Source organism: Rhopalosiphum padi, chromosome 1, assembly GCF_020882245.1.
Source record: "Rhopalosiphum padi isolate XX-2018 chromosome 1, ASM2088224v1, whole genome shotgun sequence".
In the NCBI taxonomy this organism is placed as follows: domain Eukaryota; kingdom Metazoa; phylum Arthropoda; class Insecta; order Hemiptera; family Aphididae; genus Rhopalosiphum; species Rhopalosiphum padi.
The window spans coordinates 48,119,780-48,147,745 of NC_083597.1; the positions used below are offsets into that span (position 1 = coordinate 48,119,780).

Genomic DNA, 27,966 nt, shown 5'->3' on the forward strand with positions numbered 1-27,966 from the left:
TAATATTATGTAGTTTAATAGCATCAAATGTTTTCTCCACTTCTTCTTGAACTCATTAAAAATTCAATTATATTTTAACTACACAGTTTTATTTTTATCTCATGGAATATATTTTGCCAAAATGGATATACAATTATTTATTTTTTCGTTGAATGGAAGTATCATAGTCTTTTTAATATCGCGAACATTATAGACTAATTCATCAATCATGTCTATATATTCATTATCCTTGAATAATGTATTTATCGAAATTCTGAGCTTTGAATTTTTAAATAATATGTATACTAAAAGTTCATATTTTAAAATGATTGGGTTTGCTTATAATTTATGTAGTGTTTTTTTGTTGGGATAAACTATTTTTCCAAAATCACCCATAATTATTAAAGATTTAATCAATTTTTTGATATAATATTTTATTAATATTTTTAATATAACTTTTTTGAAAATACTGTTACGGCTTTATTGAAACTCGGACAGTTAAGAGTTTATCTACTGAATATAAATGTATAATAGTAGCTAATAATAATGGTTTTGTATAAAATATAAAATATAATTTAGATTTTATTCCAGTACTAATTATACTTGGACAATACAAGTCTATTATTTATATTTAGCGAAAAATGCACAGTTATAGATTTACCAAGGCTTAACCATAAACCATGGTTCTATCACATTTCTATTGTAGTATAAAATAATGAAATACTTAACTTTTTTGGTTTAATAATTAATAAACTTTATAAAATATTAAAAATCGTATTCTTTATATTTAAAAAAATTAAATAAAAGTATATTATATTATTTGTTATTACTTAGTTTTATTCCTACTGCCTACTGCTCTTATATAGTATTTTTATATATTTATTTATCAAGGCTTCAAATACACAGCTTATTGGTCTTTTTATAATTTAAGGTTCCATTTCAGTTATGAGCACTCCTGGTAAATATTTTGTTTATCTATAAATGAAAACTTTTCAACTTGTTTTCATAAACACACTTATAAAGATAAGAAACATTAATTTAGCTAACATATATTTTTCTATTTTCATAAATTAAAGTCATGTTCCAAAGAAACTTTCATTCTCACTCCTCAATAAAATATAACATATTATTAAATGATAAAAATTATGAAATAAAAATAACAAATTAACATAGTAATATTCAAAAATAGCATATACATAATCAATTCGTTAATTTAATATTAATTTAGTATCACACGTGCATAATTATATTTCAAATCATTAAATTCTTATTTTATATTTTTCACTCATAAAACTAGTATAATGTGTGCATTATTATAATTTGTCTATAAATAAAAATTGAAATAAGTAAATGATTTTTTACTTAGGTGCTTATTTTATTTTATTAAAAATCTGAGAACTATACAAATTAGGAATACACTTTAATAAAAAATAAGCAAGATAATAGAACTTGAAATGTTATGTTCAACTGAGTACTTGATGAATTTATCGATTCTGTAGCAGTTGCATCAGTTAGTATAACTGTGGCACCGGGGCTTAAAGCAAACCATTCTCCAGTTAATATTGAGTTCCTAAAAAAAGTTTTTAAAAAACCATGTAATTATATGAATATACGAGTATTTCATTGTATATTATATATTATATATTAAATTGTTTATTATTTTTTTAATGCAACAACATTCCAAAATATAATATCTCATGCTATTTTTTTACAACATTATAAGGTACTAACCCAGTGTTAAATTTTGAATTTTCTGATCCAATCACAATAGTTAAAGAATTACTCAAGTTTGATATTTTGTCTGATAAACGTACATGCTGTGTATAATTCTTGTCCATGTTGATAATTAACGTGTAGTTCTCATACCCCGGTAAAAATCTGTAAAATTGTATATTATAAACATCTTAATTATTTATGTATTTTGAGCATGAACACATTTATACATGATAAACGTATAACAAATATAAAAATCTAGCACCCCGATAACTATAATATCACAATTGAAAAGAGGAAAAAGTTAATGAGCAAAACGGCCAAAACTACTACCCTAGTGTCTAGTATTACGTTAGGTTTTTAATAAATTTATATTTTGTATCCCGTATAAAAAATTAAATGACACTCCTGCATTTTACTGACACTATTATATGAACGGTGGTGGAAAGTTTGGTGCTCCTGAGAATATTGCAGTCCTGCTTTAAAACTAAAATAGTTTCTTCGAATATTGTATGCGGCACAGCCAGTAATACACCTAGAGGACTCCTCTAACTCTCCAAATTACCCTCTCGGCTGAAGGATTTTATTTTTTGTTATTCTGATGTTACATGTATAAATATATTTTGCTCGTAGATTGATTTACATGGCTTACGATAATGTCACTAACAAAAATAAATATATCGTTATAAAACCAATTTATTTTTCACTTAGCTCGGAATCCAAAATGTATGATAGTAGGAGATATTATGAGAGTGGTGTTGACTCACAGAGGTTATTATAAATTAACAGTCTTAGTGATTACAGTATCTCTTAAAAGCTATTGTAACTCTTGTTACAAAGTAAGTAAAAATTTGAAAAAAAATGTTAACAATAAAAATTGTTTTTTAATAAAGTTGTTTTATAATGACTTAAAATTATTTAACAAAAAAAAATCAATTATTTAAATCATTGTCGAAATAATAATAGTTTACTAAAGATCACTTTTTATATTATATTTAAATTTAATTTGTAGAATAACACAAATAATTAACAAAAAAATTAGTCAGGATCTAAATTATATATATTTCATTATTTATTTACCTATTCAAAACAAACACTTTATCGTAAAAAATGTCAATTGCCATCCCTCCTCTTTTAAACGTTTCTGTCTGCCGTATTTTTGATATCGATTTGAAAAAGTTTAAATAACTTTTAGGATCTTTGCTTTCAGTCTGCACATTTCTAGTGACATAATCTGAATGTACCTCGATCCATGGCCCGTTCGTGTTATTAGTGAACCCTACATAATATAACGCATTATTTAATCATTAATGCATGCAAAGTGACATGGTATCCAAAATATCAAATTTGTCCAGTTATTATGTTTTATTAATATATTTATGTATTTGTTGTAATATATTAAGTATAATAAACTGTACTATTATGATAATTTCAAAATTATGTATAATCTATAACATGTATAGTATACCATCATTAGAGGTGCGCTTAATGTTTTTAACAGAAAAAAAGATAAATTTATCTTTTTCAAAATAAGTACCTATAAGGGTAATAAGTGGCTATATTATATACTAATTGACTAATGCTGTAGGCTTTTTATGTAGTTTTTAGATACAAAGAAAAATGAAAAAACTCTAAAAAAAATAAGCCACGCAAAATATGTTTTGTTGATTATTATCATTTTAATACTAAGATAAGCAATAGCAAGTGAAAAAAATATGCGTATGATATAGGTTTAACTAATATTGAATTTAATAGCTACCCATTGATTTTATTTATTCGCTAGTTACCACGGTAAATCTATAATATGGACTAAAATGTGTCCCGGTGTTCCTGTTCTTTAAAAAATTGATCCATTGCTTCAGAAATATTTATTTTACAAGATTTTGAGTATTTATTTTTTTTTATGTATCAAAGAAATAAAAAAAGCTAACTAATTGAATAAATTGTATTGAATTTAAATTTAATAACTATGAACTCTAAAATATAAAAAATATTACATTTCAAAAATTCATATTATTCTAATTACTTTGTGACTTTTAACTATCTTAGATAACAAAGTATCGTTAAAATCAACTTATAATAATTTTTTTTTTATCTTACAACTATATCAACATTAAAATATTCGCCCTAAGGTTAAAGCTAAAATTCTGCTGACAACACAATAGTATAGGCTGTGGCTTTCCACTATTATAGGTACCTACCGGCGTATTTCGTATCATCCCACTGCATAGGTCCTCTTGCAAAATTAGTTTTATCTGGTAAGCTTTCCATTCCAATTTCTCCTCCATATAAAACTATGGATACACCCGGTAGAAATAAGGATAACGCGTTTAGGCCATCAATCAATTCTGTACCGTAAAAAGTTGGAAATCTTGTATGATCGTGGTTTTGGAGCTAAATTATAATGGTTTATGATTAAATTATTGAGAACTATATAAAATATAATTTATAAAAAGTGAGTTTTTAAAGACACCATTTTTTTTTTTCAGAAAGATATTTTTTGTATAATTTAAAGGTTTTAGAGTTATGTTTTTACATAATTCAGTCATAAAATTTTAAAAAATTACATATCATTTACTATTTTGAAAACGTATGTGTGTATGTACTTTATACACAATTGTAATTGAAATAATAGTGGAATATTTTAATATTTACGATTCATATTTGTTAAACCGTAAAAAATAACAAACATGTTTAAAGTATAAAATAAATCAATATTTTACTATGAATAATAATCAATCTCCATATATTATGTATACCTACTACTTTGATCATTTTAAATTAAATACGTAGACTCGTTTCAAATTCGGTTTTTATAAATTGAGATTTCAGAAAAATATTCTATTTTGTAATATTAAAATCAAAATGTATGGTGTTATTAAAAAAAAAAATTTTAAAAATAGTATAAAATAAATATAATTGATTTAAAAAATGTTATTTTGTAATTAATCCAAATTATATGAAAAAAATCGGTATCTTTGGAAAAAATTAATATTTAACTTAAAACTACTTTATATTACAATATATTTTTTAAAAATCTGTTACAGACTACAAACTATAATGACGACTATGACCACTTAAATATGTTTATACATATTATTCTACATATTCAGTAAAACACTAATGCTGATTATTAAAACTTTTATCAATAAATTATATTCTTTTCGGAAATTAAAATTTATCATTTACTTATTGCTAACTAATGATGAAAAATGTATTGTCACTATTACTAATATTAAATATTAACCTAGCCTAAAATTATAATTTTAAATCATATCAAATATTTAAAAATAAAAATGTTATATTACATTTCATATGCAATTATTTTAGTTAATAAAAATAGTATAAATATTATATAAAATACCACTGAATTAAATGTTGCTCCAGCTGGCATTTTAGTTATCCAATTTTCTATTTCTCTCTCATAGTCACTCGGAGTATGATAATACTCTTCCAATAAATTGAAATTTGTTGGTATTTCAGCTCCACTAGTGTAATACTTAAATAAAACACTCGTATTACTATATGATTCTGTCATTATTATCCTGAAAGAAGACTTTAATTAAAAAAATAATTACATAATTAACTTGGTCCTTAAATATAAATTACGTAATTTGTAACTAAAATTAATTTTTTATAAGTAGTTTGCGAACTTTAAAAAAAGTTAATAATAATGACTATTAAGTTAGCTTATACTATTTATTTTTATTTTTTTTTTAAATTAAGCTAGAGGTTATCTTCAGACTTAATATTTATCTACGTGGGCATCATGCATATTATATAACTTAAGGTTTACACAGTGATATGTACTTTTCCAAATGCTATAGCCCATAAATATATATGAAAACAAATGACATAAATTTATACTATATCATTATATACTATTTAATTGTATTTTATGTTAGCCTCTATTATTTGATTTAAATAATATATAATTTCATTCAGTATTTATTACTTAAAAAAATAAATAAATATCAAACTAGAAATAACTCTACTTATAACTCTTCTCTAAAATTAAAACTATAATAGACTAAGTAATTTCTCAAACCTTGTTTGATGATCTTTTAGTTTAAATTCGTCAAGTAATAGTCGCCATTTTTTAATCAAATCATATACTTCGTTTTGGTCAATTGTAAAAATATGATCTAAATTAAAATAATTAGCTGGTTTGTTCTTATCTACTATTGGTTCGTCGTCCATGTTTTCACTTTCGTATACATGTTTTAAAGCGTCTATTCGAATACCATCAATTCCTAATTCTATCCAATAATTCAAAATATTTTTCATTTCTTCATGAATTTTTTCATTACGAAAGTTTAAATCTGGTAAATTGTTAACGAACTGAGCAAAATAAAACTGTTTGCGAGTGTTATGCCATACCCAAGCACTATCTCCAAAAATCATTTTCTAAAATTAATTTAAAATTAATTAATACAACATACACGTACACATATTAGACTATTTATTTATATAATAAGCTTTATTTCAAGCCTAGTGACTTGTACCTTTTTTATTGAATTGTTATTTACACATTTTAACAACATTAAATATTAAAAACAAATTGCGATTATAGTTATTTTGAAAAAAAATACCCTCGATAGGTTAAATATCACCGGGTGAAATTACTGAGATTTATAATATGAAACTCAAATATTCATTTATTATCAATTATAAGCCAATTACTAAAAAAAGGTACCATTGATATAATTTTTTAACTACTGCGTTTATATCAATTTTTGGAGTGCTAAAGAATTTTTACTATAGTGTTCTACTTAAAAAATTAATTTTCCAGACTTAAAATTAAGTTACGAATTCCAAATGTATGTTTACATACAGTTAATAATTTAGTTTTCAATTTGGAGTACCTGCTTAACGAATCTATTATTTTGTCATGCTACAAAAAATATAGTGACTTTTAAAATTCATTAATTGATTTATTATTTAATTAGGCAATACGTTAAAATTAATTTTTTTCTATCAACATATTTTGATATTTTTGAGGAAATGGGTGAGTAGAAAAAAAAAATTACTCCAGAAGCAAATATTTTGAATATGACTCTTACATAAAATAATATATAATTTTATGAAACACTCAAATATTCTGTATGAATTATACTTTAAACATTACCCAGTTGTTTGGCGGAATGGGAATTGTATTGTTATCTTTTAATACGTCCTCTTGATTTTTTGCATCTTTCCAAATATAATAGTCACAGTAATTAGTTTCCTTATTGACAGACTTTTCAAACCAAATGTGTTTATCGCTAGTGTGATTAGGAACAAAATCCATGATAACTTTTAAATCTATAATATTGATATTTTGTATTATTTTTCAATTCTTATATTGGTTAGATTTAACTTTAATAGTCAATACAAATTGTTAATATATTAAAATATATTATTGACATACTTTTTGCATGTGCTGCGTTTAAAAGATTTTTGAAATCATCTATTGTACCAAAAACATTTTGTACCTCTAGATAATTGGTTATGTCGTAGCCACCAGATTCTAAAGGTGATTCAAAAAATGGCGTTAGCCAAATTGCAGTCACTCCTAAATCTACGAGGTAATCCAATTTTTGAGTTATACCTGATAGATGAAAACGGTTTTTAACAAAATTAAAATAAATAACAATTAAAAATAATAAAATTTATACCATTAAAATCTCCTGATCCATCGCCGTCTGAATCTTTGAAGGACAACGGGAATATTTCGTAAATTATAGAATTTTGCCACCAATATAATTCTCCAATTGGTGATACCATTACTTTACTACATGTTAACTGTATGCAAGTAATTAACAAACAAGTCCAATGCATTGTTGTTAATTTGTTATAATATTATCGACTATGACTAACTAAAAACAATAGGTATAATAAAATTTAAATATATCGTATAAAATGCTGTTTTATAGTAATTTCATAACTACAACTACTCGTATTTATGAAGACAGTATTCAAGATACAAAATATTTATATGCTATACACTTAAAATTATCAAAGTTATAAATCATAATAATTTAAATTTATAGAATTAGTTTAAAATTTATCACAAAAACAAAAATATAGATAGATATGCCTAGTATATAGTATGCTTAATATATACAGGGCGATTATTTTATATCATGAACCACATGAACCATCACGATTCTCGATTAAAGAAACACTGTTATAGACCTACAGTTAAAGTACATTAACACAAAATATTTAATACTATAAATTATCCTCTCTGTTAATATAACTAATCATACTTTTTGTATCCTCGTGGACGATTATTAACAACGTATCTAAATTCGAACGATGTGAAGTACGATCATATATACAAAAGTATTATATGCATTATATTATTAATAGCTTCAGGAGTCATTAAAGATTTAAATATATATGATTTGATTCAATTGGAAAGCGTGTCAACCAGCCATAAAATAAATCACAAATCAATCTGATGGGCTTATTAATTTTTACTAATACGGTCACTATTTCGTAAGCATTGGACTTATTTTTTTTATGATGACCTAGAAATTAATTCCATCCAATTATTGAACTTATAACAATATATAAATATTAACATTCGTAAAGGTTTTAAAAATGTATGAGAATTTTAAAGCGTAATACCAAACATTTAACATAAACAATAGTAGTCGTTTAATAGGAAAATGAAAACAATGTAACTCAGTTGTAATGAGTAGGTGGATAATTATTAGGCTAGCTTTAACATAAAATATTAATGAGAGTGATCCGATATCACACCCAAGCGGTATAACGATTTGAATCCACAAAAACGTCGGCGTAAACAATCCAAAATTTTTATTTTTTAACTTTTCTCCAAAAATATCATAGCTAAAAAGTTGGTAATAACTCATTAAAAATAGATTAAAAAGTAGATACAAAATGTGAGATTAAAAGTTTTCAAAAAATATTATTTAATTTTTCACAGTTAAAAAAATAGTTATTTTTTGCAAGATTTTTATTTAGCGTGGTATATTACGAAACTGGAAAACGGATTTTGTTATTTGGGGTCTTGATAGATTCACATTGACTAGGAGAAGTGCTGTGAAGATTTTCAGAACTTAATCGTTAACTCGTTATAAAGCTATAAAGCTGAAAAACATAATAAAAAACGCCTAATAAAATGTGTTTTAATTTTTTTTGAAGCTCTGCAATGAATTAACTATAAATAAAGTTCTGAAAATCTTCACTGCACTTCTCCTAGGCAATGTGAATCCAACAAGACCCCAAACAACAAAATCTGCTCTCTGGTTTTGGAGATCTATCTCACTAAATGAAAATGAATATAAAATACATTATACATAGATACATATTGCATAAAATTAATAAATTTCTAAAAATTGAAAATCAAGAAAGGTTACATGCCGATCTCTGATTTGGCAAACGTTTTTAGATACACAATTATAATCATGATTAATCATTCATACGATGGACAATGAGAATATGAAAATGCCGATTATTTTTATAAGTACTAAAAAGTTTCTTCTGTAATACTGACAGAAGGGATCCTCTGCCCCCTCTCAAAGTTTAAACTAGATATACCTTGCTACTATAAATCTCCCTCGAACATGTGCCACTCGCACCGCTTAAAGATCTTTAGTAGGTACCAATAATCAATTTATTATTTTGAAATACAAAATATGTACAAATTTATTAGAACTTATATAAATTATATAAAAGATCTATTCTAACAACAGATCCCCGTATTATGACGTTTATATAAAATAAGTTGATAATTGAAAAATTAAACACTTCATTATAAAATGTTTATCTAAAACTATTGGCATTAAAGCTTAATGCATTTTAGGATTTAGGTATTTAATATAGACAAATAATACAAATGTATGATTAAGTTAATACTGTAGTCTGTAGTATAATATATACATAATAATATAAATATGACATACAACTGGATTAAGTCAAAGACTACTTACACAATATGACGATAAGTGATAGAATATCTTTACATACATCAAAAATCTCTGTTTATATCCCATCATAAAGCATTAAAAAATAACTCAATAGTCTCTCATTTATGTTTGCTTTATAATTCAGTTCAGACAGTTCAGTTATAAAATTAAAAATAATAATATTGTAGTTAAATTATAAAGTTATTTTACTAAACATTGTTTATTGTCAATATTGTTTCTTCTACAATGAATATGCGATTATTAAAAGGTACCTAATCTAAAAGAAATATACTATGTGACGAACATAGTTCAACTGGAATTACAAACTTCTTTTATTTTATTAAAAATCCTTTTTGTTTTATTAATTATAATACTTACTCTATGTAAATAAAATAAATTAATTAATAGATTCTTTGATAATTTAACCTTTAGTTCATAATTATATTAAATATTGAAATTTGAGGTATCGTTTTAAATTTCTAAGAGGAGTAATGAATGTATTAATTTTATAAAAATGTATGTTATTGTGTGTATGACTGTATACACGATAAATAATTTAAAAACCGTTCTGTTTTTAACTTTAAAGAAGATTTTGGATAGAAAATTGTATCTAAATTGTACTTAAGAGAAGCTAAAATTATAAATATCAGTTCTTCAAAATAATCAGAAAAAACAAACAAAAAATTAAAGAAAACCGACATTTTTACGAAAATCTACTTTTTAACAAAATTGATTTTATTTAATTAGTGTAATTATAGTAACGAATAATCATTAACTATATAAATACTATAAACTGCCATCAAATATTTTTTGTACATAATATAATTTATTTTAAAAGCATTTTGACTCAAAATTACTGTAAAAGAATTATAAACGAGTAAAAATGCTTGTATGAGTGTATAAAATGTAATATGAGTTTCTTAATAAATTGTTCTTTTACAAATAAAAGTAACGACAATTTTTGATTTTAATATTTTTTCATAAGCATTTAAAGTTGGATTTTGATTAAGTTTATCAAAATCTCGAAATTTACAAATTAATTTGTAGTTATGTTGATAAGAAATTACGCATATTAACAATAAATATATATAATGTTCATAATTTTAATTACTATACTATAATTCTTTATTGTTATAATCCTAAAACCTTATTCGCAGGTACTTAAGACTTTAACATATTTATAAATTTTACTTCACGCAGTAAAATATGTTAGTTAATTTAAGATATTATCTAATTTTAATATGAACCTATTAACACTATTTTATAGTATTTACAGTAATATAATATTGTAGGTATAAATATATATTATTATAACAGTTAAATACTAATAAATAAAATGTTTTCGGAAAAATATATATTAACCTACCGTAATAATAATATTAAAATTAATTACTTTAATAGTTATTATATCAAAAATCGTATCATGAAATATAGTTAGTGATATAGGCTAACAGAAGGTCTCCGCAAAGAATCGTTTTACATTTACAATGATATACCTATCACTGAATTCATATTTAACACACGCATTACAGTAACTCACTCGACACCTTATGTACAGTAGAACAGTACCCACTTGTCTACGTACATTTGTTTTAATACTATTAAATATTCTGTTATATCTGTTATATATTCTCTTATATGTCTATTTCTGTATAAATGTGCATTCAATACTTATTGAAGTTTATCTATTTGATGTTTAATATGTATGTTCAATCATTCTAAAATTAACACAATTTTTTCTTCAACGAGTTTTAGACCAACCCGGTCACTAATAATCAAAGAATCTCGCATTCAGCCATACTTTTTAAAATCTATATTTTATGCTAAGGTACAGATTTCATGATTTTGATTTTTAACCGTGAAATAGAATCTAATACATTAATATTTAATATAATTAATAATTAATATTATATTAAAAAATATTGTCATCTAAAATTTGTGTGACCTTACTAGAGATCACTGATAGAGAATCTTTTGATCAATTCGATATTTTTATAATTTAAATTTTTTTTTTTTAATGTTATAATTTAATCACAATCTTATATAATATCTTCATAGAAACTTTCAAATGTGTTTTTAATTTAAAGAAATGTTCAAATAAATAAATTAAATAGGAGATTTATTACACAGTGATTGGTCTACAGAAAAATCAAATTCATACTCTTCTATCGCTAGAAATACAAATAACTCTCAAATCATAAGTTTGTTGAATCGTCTACTGAATCGTCATAGAATCGTGCTAAGTAATTTAAATCTAGAATAATCTGCACACAAAAAACACATTTTTATATTTTTTTTCAAATAATTAAAAACTGATTTTGCTTAAATATTCACATTTTTCCATAATTTTTTTTTTTTTTTTGATTCTAACGATATTTCCTGATTATTTTTATTAAATACTACGAACTTTTACTTCTTAAAAATACAAACAAGATCAAATTTTCTATCAAAAACCCACATAAAAGTTTAAGATTGAAGCAATTTTTTAATTACTTATTGTGTTACCTATGCATAAAAGACACACGCCATTGTTAAGTTAAAACAATAATCGCACTCCTTAGAATCTAAAATATTAATTTAAATAAAGATAAATTGGGAATCATTAAAAAGTTAAATGCCATTTTTTGAATGATAATAAAATTTATTTAGTAAATTGTTGGTTTCCATAATAAATATACTATAACCACCAATATACAATTACTATATATTATACAATTATACGAGAGATTGTTCACACTGACGAAACATTAAGTTCTCATGAAATTCAATATAGAATTACTTATTGTTATTATAGATACTTAATACATACAGTTTAAAACAAACATACACCTAATAATTGAAAACTTGACATCATAAATGGATTATATAGTCAAACGAGTGAACAATTGTCAGAGATTGAATTGTATTTTTTATCAAACTGTTTGTTTGATTTTACTTTGATTGTTTTAATTGTATACTTAAAATTGAATAAACCTACAATTAGTATGTATAATCTAACAGTTAGAAAACATTATCGATAGGTACAAAGTTATTATCATATACATTTAGAAGCGGATAACATGAAGAAATAGTCATTCAGAAATAATTGTTGTTGTTTATGTTCAAAATTAAAAATACTTATAACTGTTATTTCTATCAGCTTTGTGCATTCGATAATAGCCAATAACCAAACCACGTGTAAAAAACAAACAAACTATAGATAGACCAGTTTGAAAGAACACGTTGCATTTCTACAGTACGTTTGACGTAACCGAATAAAATAATCTGAATTTAAATTTAAATCTTTGACTATAGAACATTAATTAATTAGTATACATTCCTACTAATTTTATTAAATCCTATATTTTATAGTTAACTTATGTAAATAAAATAACTTATCGACTTTTAGCACATAGTAATTTTAAAATTTAAATATAGAGATATAAATTTATATCAAAATAAAACTACAATAATACTGTTATTACTTTAATTACTATATTACTTAATACTGTTCATAATTTATATATTTAGAACCATTACTTTCCGTCAAATTTTAGTTTTAAAAACATACCTAATCATATTAAAATCGAATTTATTATTTATTAGTTATATTTCATGACACAGGTAGAGCAAATTGATGTATATAATTATATTATAATCATTATTAGTACATTTAAACAAGATAATATTATTAAAAATATTCTCGAATTAAATGAATTAAACTTTAATAAAAATATAAGATACAAAATCGATTTCTTTCCATTCTTTTTTTTTTATTTATTTCCATTTACTTTGAAATAAAGTATAATTAGCATAACAAAATGTCTATATTTTCATATCTTTTTTGTTTTAAAAACTTTTTTTGAATAAGAAGAAGAGGTAGAGAAACAGATAAAGTGTTTACAATTAACCCGGAAACAATAGAATCCATAATCTTCCGTAAAAAAAAATACATTGCAAAATACATATAATACAAGGTATATCGATTTTTATGTTCGAAACTGCCGCTATTGTATAGATCCACGAGAAAAATAATATTTAAGACATCATAATGAAGATACCATAAAGTATTATGTGGAAGTATAGAAAATATTGCACAAAAGGATAAAATCCAATTATAAAGGAATAAAGGAATTGTATGAAATTATATTAAAATTATTATATTGTAACTAAAATTAAACTCAGATAAAATACTCAGAAAATCTATATAATATTTCATTTGTATTGAATATTTTTACAACTAACCCAAACAACTTCTTAAAAAAAAAAAAAAAAAAAAATTATTATTATACTGACAGGATACAGAAATTCAGTATTTGGTTATATAAGTGTGTTGTTTGTCTCGATCAGGCCTGTCCATATTTTATTATTATTTTCTATTTGAAAACTGGTGAAGCCATCCAAGTTAAAAGATTATATTCACTGTGAACTTAAAAATGTTCGTAATACTGATTTCAAGTTACATTATTCAAATTTAAATGCCTATAACAAACAATTATGACGTATATGAGTTGTGCTTGTCATCTATTAAATTACAATTTTAAATATTTATTACAAATTGTGTTAATAAATAATATTTTAGTAAAATTAAAATGTTTGCTATTAATAAACACTTAGAAAATGGATTGTATGATTCAATTTTTTTAATCACTATTAAAACAAGTGATATTCTTAAATCAAGAAGAATATTCTGAACCAAGATAAAATAGTAAGTTTTTAATATTTTATAAAATTTCCAGATAATCCAGATTTTGATCTATGTAAAAGGTTTACTTAAGACTTTTAAAACTTTTTGTTTTTAATAGTATAACTAGATAAACAACAAATACCAAAAACCTCTAAAGGTATAAAATTAAGACACCACAATTAAAAATGAATGCTTGTGAATCAATATCTAACGCATTAATGCATAAATGAACGATTTTTTTTGTTCATTTATGTTCTAATGTTAAATAATTGATTAATAATATCGAGTTTGTGATACTAAAATTAAAAAAAAACTACTCATTTCAAAAGAGTTTTTATCATAAAATTCGAAAATAATTTAAATTAAATATTAATTTTGTTTTTTTAAAGGTTAAATTTTGTTCATTATTTTTAACTTTTGTATTGCGTTGAATTATATTTTATATTTAAAAAGTAATATTTTTATAATTAATAAAAATAATAAAAAGTCATATTAATTATAATTTAGTCTAATCGGCTATTAATATTATTTTATTTAATTTAACTCCCGCAGACTACACAGTAAAGTATACTTTGTGTTGGTATATAAATCGCGCTTATCAATAGTTATCTTAATATAAAATATTAATCAGCTAGCCAATAATTAACATAATACTTACATCGAAAAAAGGCGTTACCGACATAAACGTAGGTACTGAAAAAAATAATATTATTTAAAATTCTCCATCTCGTCCAATTACTTTGAAATGTGTTTCCTTATAATATTGTAACAGTTTTTTAATTTTCTTTTTTTCGGCTGGTTTTCGAAGGAACCGCCCATTTTATCCGGAAGTGAATTCGTCCCGGGCAAATCGTACGCATTCAAATCCTGTACACGCGTTGGTGGCGGAATTCGGTGCGGAGAGGGTGCGTGGAAACGTAAAATAAAAACAAATGAGCAATTATTATTCATAGCTCAAGCTTAGGGGAAATCCTTATCCGGTTCACTGCTGGCCGCACCGGGTGGGCAGAAAAGCATAGATTTATGTTTGTGGCGTTTGTTTGTTTGTTGTTTTTTTTTTTGTCAAATCGTATCCTACGCTTGTAACGTTATGTTATTATAATATTATATACGGAATATCAGCAGCATCGCGCGCGCTCAGGATTTATCACGAACGCTCGCTCCACCCGGGCACGGTATTTATTTATTACCCGTCATAATAATTGCGAGTCGTGCACTATTACATGTTCTGCAATAACGCGTTAAATTATATATTATGATCACATGTGTTATAATCGCTGTCGAAAATACGGAGGGGACACTTAGGTGAGTGGGACTACTATAACAGAACTAATTCTAAATATATCATTGTCCTCCCCAAAACCGCATATCGAATACCAAAAATTATTACCGTTTATCTCGACTTCTATGTCGCTGATATTGTTTATAACCCATAACAATAATTTGGAATATTTGCGTGTTCACGGTTATGATTTTGCCCTTAAAACCGTGCCCACGCGACGACGTCGATTCGTATTTTTACTTTCGTACGCGCGTCACACCGCTCTACTTCCGCTTCCGACGGGCATTTCCGGACGAGGCAATCGCACGTGCGCCTTCTCCGTGACGGGTACAATACCACTCGTCGCTGGCAATTATTCACAGATTCGATTAACAGCTATTGCAAGCCAAAGGCAAAAACGACGAAAAAATGATTACAGATGAACGGATCGGTGTCGATCTGTCGAGTGGGGGTGAGCGAGCAGGTAAACCTAAAAATTACATCGCACTCCAAACTCGTTTGTGTCTCCCTCGCTATATTCACTACCTCCGCGATCGTTAAGCGCAAGTTTATGACTGTGGAAGATAAATCATGGGCTTTCGATTAGGCCAATAGCTAAAAACAAAATAATGTCTGGATATAGCTGAATCGTACCCTATAAGTATTGAGGTAATTTAAACAGAATATAAAACGAAAAATCGAAGGCGAATAACACTTGAACGTGGGGTTTTGAGTACGGCCATATTGATATATACTATAGTTATAATTGACATTTCGAGTTGACACATTATTTAAAATACATTCGTGTGTAACTTCTCACGCGTCAATAGTTGTTTTTGATAAGTCGATATTCTTAAAGTAAGAAGGCACCATTAAAAATACTTATTGCGTTTTAAAAATTATTCACTATAAATAACAAAGATCTATATTATATTATCTCGTACAGTTTAAAATTCAAATGTGTTAAAAAAATAAAGAATACTCGTCGAATAAATTATATTATTATAAGTTGTATTGGATTGGAATTTCTTTACGATTTATTATTTAATTTATCTGCATTCTCGCTATTTTTAAAGAAATAAATTATACGTGGCGCACGGTGGAATAGTATTATTTAAATGTCTATTTGAAAAATATAACTAAATTATCATTAGGTATCCTGGAATACTATGCAACTTGATTCTAATCATATTAATGGATCACCATTTGAACTATAGTTAGTTACGTCAGAGATAAAATAACAAATAAACTCATGACGAGAATAAAAAACCGTGTGTTCAAATATCGATACGATTTAGATGTAATATAGCTATTCGTTTGACAAATTGTGGAATTTAATATAGTCATTAGCTGTTGAAATAGTAATAATATTTTAACAATTAAAATTATATAATAATATTGTAGCCATGTTATTATTGTAATAAAAATATTTTATAAATACAATCGATATTAAATCCTCAAAAATAAATTTCAGTATCATTTTTACCTGTATAAAGTGGTTACTTAAAAAAAAAATGCTAGTCATATAAGTATATAATACATAACATTAAAATTATTGTTTTTTTATAAATCTCAATATTTTTTTATTCCGTTTGATAAAAAAACATAAAAAACGTTTTTGTTGAAACATCTGTGGGGAAGATAGTTCAAAACCAACGATTTGATCTATATAAATGGCTTAGAGCATTTAAGCTAATATTTTTTTTTAATTAAAAAGAATACCTATGCTGTGATAATTTGAAAATATGTAAACAATTTTTATCGAAAAATTAAATAAACAATGTTGGATTTTCATTAAATAAATATAGTGTTCTAAACTAATAGATTTCAAAATAATTAAATATTTGTATTACAGTACATTATATTATAGTCCAACTAAAAGCTTACTAAAAATAAATGACTGAAACCAATATTTATCACTTTATCAGTAAAGATATAATGTAAGATTTTTATTATTTATTTTCACTATAATGACAAGAAGACTTTTTTTTAACTCGACGTTTCTTATACATAATTAGATTTTAATATTTTTATGTGGAATCGATTTAATAATTAGTATTAATTCATCAAAGTCAGGGTGGTATTTTTAATTTAATTTTTTTTTTTTTTTTAGATTAATGAATTCGAGAAAAATATAATCTTCAGTACTTAATAGTTAAGTACATGCAAAATGAATAGTTATGAAAAATGTTTACAGTTAACACTTTATTTTTCAACAGCATTTACAATTAATTCACTTTCTGTATTGTTACAAAATGTATAACGTACATAGTATAGTGTAATGTTATAATATTTAACATTATTTTTGTCCGTCAACGATAAAACATAATATTGTATGCTCATAACTACCCGAATTTAATTTAATGTATCATTGTGGACAGTGAAATTATAATTTTTTTTTTAAATTATTATTATTATTATTTGATAATTTTGTGAAAACTTTACCATAAGCACTGTAAGACAATTACAAGTTTATCAGCGGCTGCTATTCACTTACTGATCACGTGCTCTCGTAGGTCTCTTGACTTTGGTTACTAATACACGTGTGGATGGAAACGAAATATTATGTAAATAATACGACGTGATGTGGCGTAACATCAAGTTAATGGAGTTGGTTAAACTGTAATAATTTGTTCATCCGTCGAATGCGTGTCGTAATAATCATATGGACCAACAGATATTGTAAGCTTGATTACAATGGATACCACCCATAAGATAACAATATAACATTGCAATATTACATTATATTTATTTTTTAAGTTACACTATTTACAAGAAAGAATTGTCTGTTTATTCGAATTCCTGTGTTTGGAATATTTACTATTATTACAAAAGTATATTTAAATAAATTATAAATATAATATACTTACCTATATATATATATAAATTAAATCACATTTTAGGATTTATTGATAACAGACAAGAATAGTGAATCACTAAAATTGTATGTGATATAAATCCACAATTCCCACAAAATAATAGGTAATTATTATCGTGTATAACCTAGTTTACTATTTATTATATCTGTTCCCATGTCTCATCGACTTTCATTTGCTCATTCATCCGTCAACTAAACTGATTCCCCTTCCATTTCCATTCCAAAAAATTATTTACAATTTAAAATAATATTATTATGTAGTATTTTAGTTATTTTAATTATCATAGTCATTATTTAATACGAGTATAAAAATCAATAACTGATATTTTAATATCTGATACTTATTTTCCTGTTCGTTATTTATACATTAAAATTTTATCCTAAATAATCCTTATAGTTTTCTATTGTTATTAAAATATAAAATGTATATATTCCACGAGTTGACAGCCGAATCCAAAACAAAGCTACTGACAGATACACTCTTGCGTCTTGTTCTTAGTAAAGTTACTAAATACGTAACAACTGACACCATGTTCATTAATTTCAAAACACCTCTTCATAATTCTATGGGGTCGCAGTTACCAAATGTTGGAGTTTGGGGTATCAGATTCTATTAATGCCAGTGATGGTGATGAAAAATCTAACAAATTGGTCTCTCCGCAGAATAATCTAAAGAAAACTATTTAGATAAGGGACTTTTGAAACTTTTTTTTTTGGATACTACAGTAATAAATAGAATTGAAAAAACAATACTTCCTCGCAGGTGTTTTTTTTTATTTTTTACAACGACTATAAAATTACAGAAGCACGCACTTTAAAGATTTAAAATATAATACTATAGCATTACACATTGAGGTATTTTTATTTTTTAGTTATTTTGTATGTAGCTTTTATTTATAATACCCAATTACTAATATGCTTCTATTCAAATATTTAGATTTTTTTACCACTTGTAAAAACTGTACTGATACGATCATCTAATTGGTTTTTTTCCAAGGTATATAATTCCTTTTTCAATGAACTGTCAAGCAAATAATTATTTTAAATAATTTAGTGTATTTTGTATATAATAATACTTATAAGCTATGTAATTATCCAAGTACAAATTAGATGTGAAATAGAATATTTTAAAATCATTCTTTAAAAAATTATAATAATAGTAATAATACATCAACATTTTCAAATAATTAATTTTGCCTTCAATTGATCGATTCTCGTGCAAAAAATCACGAATTTAAATCTTTTTTCAATTAATTTGGTTTCAGAACAGTCCTTAAATTATGAAATAAAAAAAAAAGTAATTGAACATTTAGACTTATTAAGTTACTTAAAAATTCAAAAAAATCAGGATTTGAATATATGAATAATTTAATCATAAAAATGGGGTGTTGAATCTTCATTGGGTTATTATATTAATAATATGAAAGAATAGGTCAGATAAAACCAAATTTTTATGATATTATTATATTATATACCAGTTAGTTTTCAATATTGTAATATTGTTAGCATTATTAAGTTATATTTCAGATAGCATTTCAAAATTATTATGTTTCAACGATATACCATAAGATTTTAAAAACAATCTAATGACGAATAATCATCTCTAAAAATACTGTCTATAGTTGCGTACCAAAAACGGCTGTAATCAAATTTGTATTATAAATTATATTTATGGATAGATATTCCATATTGATGCATAAATATATAAAAAAAAAAATCATGTATCAATTTTGCCTAAACGTGTGGTTACAAAAAAGTTATATTAATTTAAAAAATATATATTTTATGCTTTTCTCTTTTTATTGACTTCATCAAACATCAATCTATATAACTAAATTTTTATTTTGATGATTTATTATATAACGTACATTCAATTTGATATAGAAATTACCAAAGATACTGTTCATTCGTTCTTTATTGTTTAAATATACAACAATTGCTACAGAATGTCAATCAACGATAACGTTGTTGTTTATCGACTTTAGAATGTTTCACATTGTGCTGCTCAATAATTCTGCCAAAAAATATAATATTGACCAAAACGTAATGAAATACGATTTTTGATTCGACTAAGAAAATATTTTTCATTATCATATAAAAATAAAATCGTATAAAGTTATATAAAATTGATGAATTATGAATAAAGATTAATAATGTAATGTTTTAATTGTTAATATTTTGTTTTCAGTATTTATTTTTTAACTTTAAAAAATAATATTATTTATGTCCCATCCTTCTATTCTGTATGTCTATAAATATTTTACATATTATATGAATGACGAGTATCCTGCAGACAGCTAACCGTGTATAGCATTGGAATTCGTATCTATTATATTATGCAGTGAACGATGACATATATATATATATATTATAGACGACGATGATATTCCATTAGTCGATTCCGCCCAGTATTCACCACTCGTCATTTAGCCTACTACGGTTTGACCCTAAACGGTCGGCAGACTAGAAGTAGCCTCGCGAAAACGGACGAGAAGCAGGAAGAGCTACAGAGGAAATGTGTGGCGCGATGACCGTTCGGCAGGGCCACGGGAATCGGAAATGCGGCGGGGTGGGTCGCGTGTTTACACGGCAATTCAATTAATGCTCATAGTGAAATTAATTAAAACACTCGCAACCGAAAATGACGACACTGCGCCCGTCTAGAATATTATCGTTTTCTGTACGGTGAAATTTGCGCGCAATAGCGATATATAACAATATGATAGGTACGATATATCATAATGTACAAACAATATAATTCATATTACATAATAACTTTACTGTGTGCGTGTAAGAGAGAGAGAGAAGGGACACATTGATGAAAATAGAAGTTAGACACAAAATATGCGCATTTGAGTCTACAACTGAAATCCTAATGGCTTTAGAAAGTGATAAACATATAAAATGCTATGGACGCTGTTAATATAAGCTAAGCATATTTTTATAAACTAGATAGTATTACACGATGAGAATATAATATTATACTCGAAATAACATAGAATGTGGAACGCATGTCACGATTGTCCACGTTTTACGTTTTTTACTTGGAAAAGCACAACACGGTTGTAAATTTTTTTACCTTTGTACGTACATTTAAAAAATAGCAACACCATTGACTACAACTATATTATTCGTTTAGAATAACTAGATTAATTCACAATTATTGTTCTATAATAATTTACTTACACTACTAATATTTCGAATAATATAATATATTACATACCTTATATATTCATTGAAATATTAAACCATTTATAATACCGTGTTTATTAAACTATAAAGTAATTAATTTTTGTATTACACATAATAAATGTCGACGAAGTAGGAATATTTTATAATATGATATACATGGTCAAATTCTATAGACGAATTTATTAAATAATAATAATTTAAGCCTACAATATGCATTTTTCGTGCGCAATCGTATTGCACCGTTAACGCGGGGTGTTTCGATTCCACACATTTTCCCTTGGAAACAACCCAACAGAATCCAAAAAACATACATTTTTTTCTAAAATCTTATTCCGTGTAACTGCGTTTTATATAAATATTAAAATAATGTAAACGAAAAGGTATTGAAAACATTAATCGCCGTAGGTTTAAAGAGTAAAGATCAGAAAAATAAAGGTTGCTAAACAACTCGCCGATTGTACACAAAATCATCGACGTGTATTTGTTCGCGCCCGTATGTGTGCATGTGTATGTGCAGCTCTTGTACGCACATGTAAAGTAAAAATGTACTGATGTACCTACATGAAACGACCATGTTTGACAAATTTAAGTGTAATCAAAAACGCGAGCGAGTTTGTGTGCACTGCGTTAACAACTCAAGAATTACAATAAATCTTATTTTTCGTATACATTTAAATTTACGACAGCAAAGGAAACGGAACGTGTGGGCTAGCGGATTGTACAAACAGTTCACTTCAAAAATCGTATGTCAATAATTTACTTCAAGTCTCAGTCACCGTCGTCATCCCAAACGTCACGTTTATCAATTAGCAAGATTGATTCTAGAGTCGGCTCCGCGTAATGTAGCTCGCCTGCACTATTCCAAGATCCGATATCTGATTATCCCAAAAAGTATACATATTTTCGATTACAAAATAATCGAATATTGGTTTATATTGGTATAATGGTGAATACCAATTTTTGTAAAATTTACGGCTATTAATAAAATTACGTAAGTTTGACTTTACACGAGTAAATATATGATTACAATAAAATTTGTAATGTATTATGTATTGAAAACTTGAACGTTTAATAATAATTTGACTTTGTGGTGTTAAGAGATATGGCTCACTGAAGTGTTATATTTAAATATAAATATGAAAATAATAGATACTTATGCCTACTGTTATGTGCACTTAGATCTAAGAATGTTATTAGTTTTTGTATTGTTGATATAAAAAATAAATAACTAAAATACGAACCGTATGGTACTACAGTGGTATTATCAAGATAAAATTAAAATTTTGAATATTTTATTATATTGATTAAACTATTTTCAACTAATTTAGATAATTTTTTTGTTATCCTGGCTCAACACCATATATTATTTTATGATACAGATGGTTTTAATGTCACAGACTTGTGATACAATGAGAAAACACGATCACTTTTCCAGGTGGCAGTTTATACACGAGACGATATTATCACGATAAAAAATGTGTGAAAACAACTTTTTTTTTTTAATAATAATATTCAATTCACGCTGAGCCATCTTGTATAACACGTGTGTATATGCGTACATCTCATATTTCTTCGTATATACTTAATATTAATGCATCATGCTTTTCTCAACTACAGCACCTAACCTTATGTATTTATGTTTGTCATAATATTTTTAAAAAAACACACTAGAGTTATGCACACTCAATAATGATGAAAATCTTTTACCCTACAGTTGACTATGGACTGTCAAATACATAAATAATAAAAATGCCAACGTCAATATGACGTTTTCCGTATACATTCATTATAATATGATGTGTTATTTTCAGAAAAGGTTATTTTTTTTAAAATGATTATTTGAAAGATTAAAATAAATTTTAATTAATTTAAATAACAATTTACTTGTACGGAGATATTAATATAGTTTTTTTTTATTTATTTATTTAAACTTTGTTATTTACAATTAGTTTCAACAGTTAAATAATAACAAACAAGATTAAGACATGAGTAATAATATAAGAATTATTTACATAAAGTATAAAAAAAAAAAAGAACAAGAAAAACTTAGATTAAAAAGCCTGTATGGTTAAAAAATGATAATATGTTATCAATGATGTTTTTTTGTTGGCAAAAAATTGGTGTTGAAAGGGATATTGGAGGTGTTGAAAAGGGATAATAGGTGGTTACGTTGGAATTAAAGGCTGGGGCAGTTGAAGATGAGGTGGGTTATGTCACAAACCATTGGGTCATAGTGGAGTGTGCAGAGAGGAAAATCATTTAATGAAAGTTTGAAGGCATGAGAAAGAAGTAGGGTGTGGCCAAAGCGTAGACGCGAGAATGATACTATACTTTTCCTGGAGAGATTGAGGTTGTGAAACCAAGGTAGCGGTGAGATGGTTGGAGAAATATTTCTGTACCAGGTGGCAAAGTAAAGAGGGAATATAGTTTTTAAATTATGTGATAATAACATTATGTGCTGTTTCACATACAATATCGGAGTAAAAATAAATATTTTCCTAAATAATTAATGATATAATTATTTGTCTACAAGTATTATGGTTTTACCTATTAAAGGTGTATTAAATACTTACAGCCCTAACGTATTTATCGTATAATTTCGTATTAGTTGTACGTACCACTGCACCTACTGGCTATAATTGCTTAAAGGTTTTGTGAAAAACTAAAACTTGTATAAATAATGGTTATTACTTATTAATCAATTTTATTCATTTCATATAAATAAACAATACAAGATAGGTATGATCTATCTTATAGTTTCATAAAGAAAAACGTGATCGGGGCCGCTCTCGTTCTTTCTTAACTCAATACGATGAAATGAGCTTTTACATTGGGTTGAAAATTATATAGGTGCATCATATTATATATCTATATATCTATGTAGCAATGTAATGAAAGGCCTAAAAGCTCAAAATCGTCGGTCGTAACTCGAAGATGCCTACTTTTATATGTTTGCCATTGGTTGGTCTCGCGAGTAGAATTTTATTTCTCATCGAGTGTCCAATTTATTTGTAATATTTTATTAAAAACTCTGACTCGTTTTGCGCTTTCATTTAGGTACCTTAGGGCTTAGATGATGTTTAAATGAAGAGTACCGAGGCTACTTAAGTGTTTATTTACCTAAAAATTCAATTTTACAATAAATAACATTAATCACCGATTTTAAAATAAATTCATTTGCACTTGAATTAATTGAACTTTTTCTTAAGTATAAGGTATGTTAGTTTTAAATGAAAATAAAAATATTAATAATTAAATTTACTCGTTCATATTTAAATTTGAAATAATAGCTAATAATTTATAAGCTTACACTTTACTTTTATTTTTAAACATATTAATACAACTAATATATAAATTTAAATTATAATTTATAAGCATTTTGATAATAATTTATATGTCATACATAATATTATTGTATACATTTTATAATATTTAATTAAAACGCTGTTATTATAATTTATCTAATATTTGTTTTAATAGATTAGAGAAAACATACTCGGAAACTTACCTAAAGAATATTGTTTCACAACATTTAGATATGTTCTTAAATGTAATCTATATTTACATAGTGTTTCTATATTTTTATCATAGTATATGAAAAAAAAATGTAATTACCTAAATTTTAACACATTCATTACAACCCATTACAATGGCCTCAATTATTCGACATCGGTCAATCATAGTACATACATCCACTCCTTCCCGTCAGACTTTTTTAAAAAAAATACTATACATTAATTAACATGCCGTTATTAATCATTTGCACGACTTTATTTTAAAATTTTCACGACCTTTATCTAAGAACTATTTACAAGTCCTCGGATACGCCGCTGTCTGTGGAGGGCACAACTGTCTTCTCGGACACAGACGCGACGGGGTTGACACTGGCGACACTGCCGTTCTAGTGGCACTCAAACCTGCCTGCGGATATTGACACAGTCGATACATTTAACATATTCAACACTTTTATAATTTGCGTTTATCTGTAGTTTATCAGTATGGTCATTTCAGACAGCGCGGAGATTAATTTTACTGTCGATATGATTTCTCCTAAAATAGTTTCACTTCATCAGCTTCATACTTACTACACGCACACTCTTTAGCTTACATATATACGTATAACTATCTTATTATGATATAGTTTGTGTACATTCCTCCGAGTTAGATAAATTGATCTGCTACTTAGTATGTTTCGAGTGTCATTCGATGTCAAATATAGGCCACTATAACAGATGTGCCAAATTTGAATTCAATTAGGTTTTATTTTTATTTTAATATTATGATAAAAGGATCAAAATACTATGTCAAGCAGATTACATTTAAAACAAATCTATATGATGCAAAATAATATTTTGACATACTATGCCATAAAATCCAACGTTGCTGAGTATGTTTCTCCTCAGTCCATGCACATTTATGTATAACATAATACAGCACTGTACATTCAATGCATATTCAGCTAAATATTTACATACATCGACCTCAGTATCTCGTTTTGTATGAATGTATAATGAATCGCTAAAAAATCGTCATCAACGTAAAATTGTTTAAAAATAAAAATAATCAATACACATAATAGCATCGCCATTATTGTGCTCAACGAAAACTGACATCTGCGAACCCTATTATACTCTCGCTTTAATGACCTATGGAAGTGTAATTTGTTTGCAGTCACATTTCAATATCAATAAATAATAACACTATGATCGTTATCACAAAATACTAATGGATAAAAGCATTAATTTTAATATTGACAACATATTTTTAATAATTATTTTAAATATATTTTTTTATTTATTTTACAAATTAAAATGCATAACTATACTATGTATACCTAATAATGAATATATACATTATTTTTTTTTTTCATTTATTGGACACAATATTATAAAAACAACAATGAATTTTATGGCAAACAAAACACCATTCACCTAATATCCTTAATTTACTCTATAACTTTATGTATATTGTCAAATAATTGTGCATAATATATTTCGAAATACATATTTGATTTTCTTATCAGTTCATAACGATGTTTGAGAAGATCAATTACAAATATAACCATCGATTATTTTATGTAAATACCTAACCATTAACCCATATGCTACGTAGTTAATAAGCTATCATATAGTTTATTTATTGCTTTAGAATAAGAGTACTGTCATAATATCATGAAAAGTTTTAATTCTATTCAATCTCACAGCTATTTTTTTATTAGAAAATTGTGAACATTTTCTTTAATTATTACCATTGTCTAATTATATCAAATTGTTTTTCTAACCTTTTCTTGTAGTAACGATAATTAATAATGATATGTTTTTAATGTTAAACGTCATGAAATACCGTACAGTTAACTTCTCAATAATGAACTAAATAATAATAAATGTATCAATAGATTATACCATTAAATAATTGAATAATTCGTTTATTCTATATAATTTAGAGGGTATTTATTTTTTTTTGGCACAAATTTTACAAAGAATAAAAACAACAAATTGTTTACCAATTAAATCGAATGGAAAAAAAAATTATATTTCACAAATATACAATTATGCTTCACCAATCGAATCAAAAACACACAATTAGCAAAACGATATTACTGACTATTGTAATTACCGGTTTGATAGTTAATCAGATTACAATACAACTTGAAGTGTCGAAATCATAACCGTAACCATAGATACGAAAGTAGTCCTATTCATTAGATGTGTAACAAGTAGGGTTAAGCAATTCTCGGGGACATAATTTGGCATTAATTATCGAAAGCAATTCCGATAATTTTCAATTGAGTATCACAAAATATCAAATACGTAAGAAATACATAATACATAATTAAATAATATTGAAAAAATCAAATGTAGAGGAAAGGTGTTTAAAATAACCACCCTAAGGTTCAATATGGGTTTCACACTCTAGGATTTTTTTTTATAAAAACTTCAAGATTAAATTAAAACATTTAAGTATGTCAGAAATAGTAATTTTTAATCAGAAAAAGTTTTAACCAAATAGGTAGATAAAACGTTATTTTTATTGGAAAAAGTTACAAATTGTCCAGTTAGCTCACTTAGGTAGGCAAAATGGTTAGTCAATCATTGACGTACATTTCCCTGCATACACCCATTTTTATCATATTTTAGCAAAAAATCGTTTTTATATTGCAATAAATAACATTTTGAAATATAATTTAAACATAATAATATTAACTTCAAAATATTGAGTTAGGATGTATTAAAATATATACATACGTTTTAATTTTTTTTGCACTCCTTGTATTTTCAGGAACGATGTTATTCCTCTTGGGAATTTACAGGAGTACCAGCCCTAATAGTAGGACAATTATTTCGACACGATGTTGGTT

At 25.6% G+C, this 27,966-nt stretch overlaps 1 protein-coding gene across 2 annotated transcripts; it reads right to left on the minus strand.

Annotated features, from left to right (window-relative positions):
* Positions 1-1,330: 1,330 nt before the first annotated feature.
* LOC132932379 (maltase 1-like) lies at positions 1,331-27,966 on the minus strand. 2 transcript variants are annotated; one of them, XM_060998737.1, is made up of 10 exons: positions 27,854-27,966; positions 7,350-7,550; positions 7,103-7,282; positions 6,821-6,996; positions 5,741-6,099; positions 5,057-5,237; positions 3,894-4,086; positions 2,773-2,971; positions 1,711-1,857; positions 1,331-1,549 (listed from the first exon to the last, which is right to left on the minus strand). In XM_060998737.1, exons 2-10 carry the CDS (start codon positions 7,510-7,512, stop codon positions 1,387-1,389), a joined length of 1,761 nt encoding a protein of 586 aa, XP_060854720.1. In that variant the 5' UTR covers positions 7,513-7,550; positions 27,854-27,966; the 3' UTR covers positions 1,331-1,386. The 2 variants fall into 2 exon arrangements, with proteins under 2 accessions (XP_060854720.1, XP_060854719.1); XM_060998736.1 differs by lacking the exon at positions 27,854-27,966 and having other exon boundaries at positions 7,350-7,643.

What these genes read in the sequence shown, in the direction of transcription:
- LOC132932379 (XM_060998737.1), bottom strand. Translation starts at nt 7,512, where the DNA reads ATGCATTGGACTTGTTTGTTAATTACTTGCATACAGTTAACATGTAGT. An exon ending in CCATTCCGCCAAACAACTGG is followed by an intron (nt 6,100 to 6,820) that starts GTAATGTTTAAA and finishes AATTAATTTTAG; the next exon opens with AAAATGATTTTTGGAGATAG. An exon ending in CTAAAAGATCATCAAACAAG is followed by an intron (nt 5,238 to 5,740) that starts GTTTGAGAAATT and finishes GTCTTCTTTCAG; the next exon opens with GATAATAATGACAGAATCAT.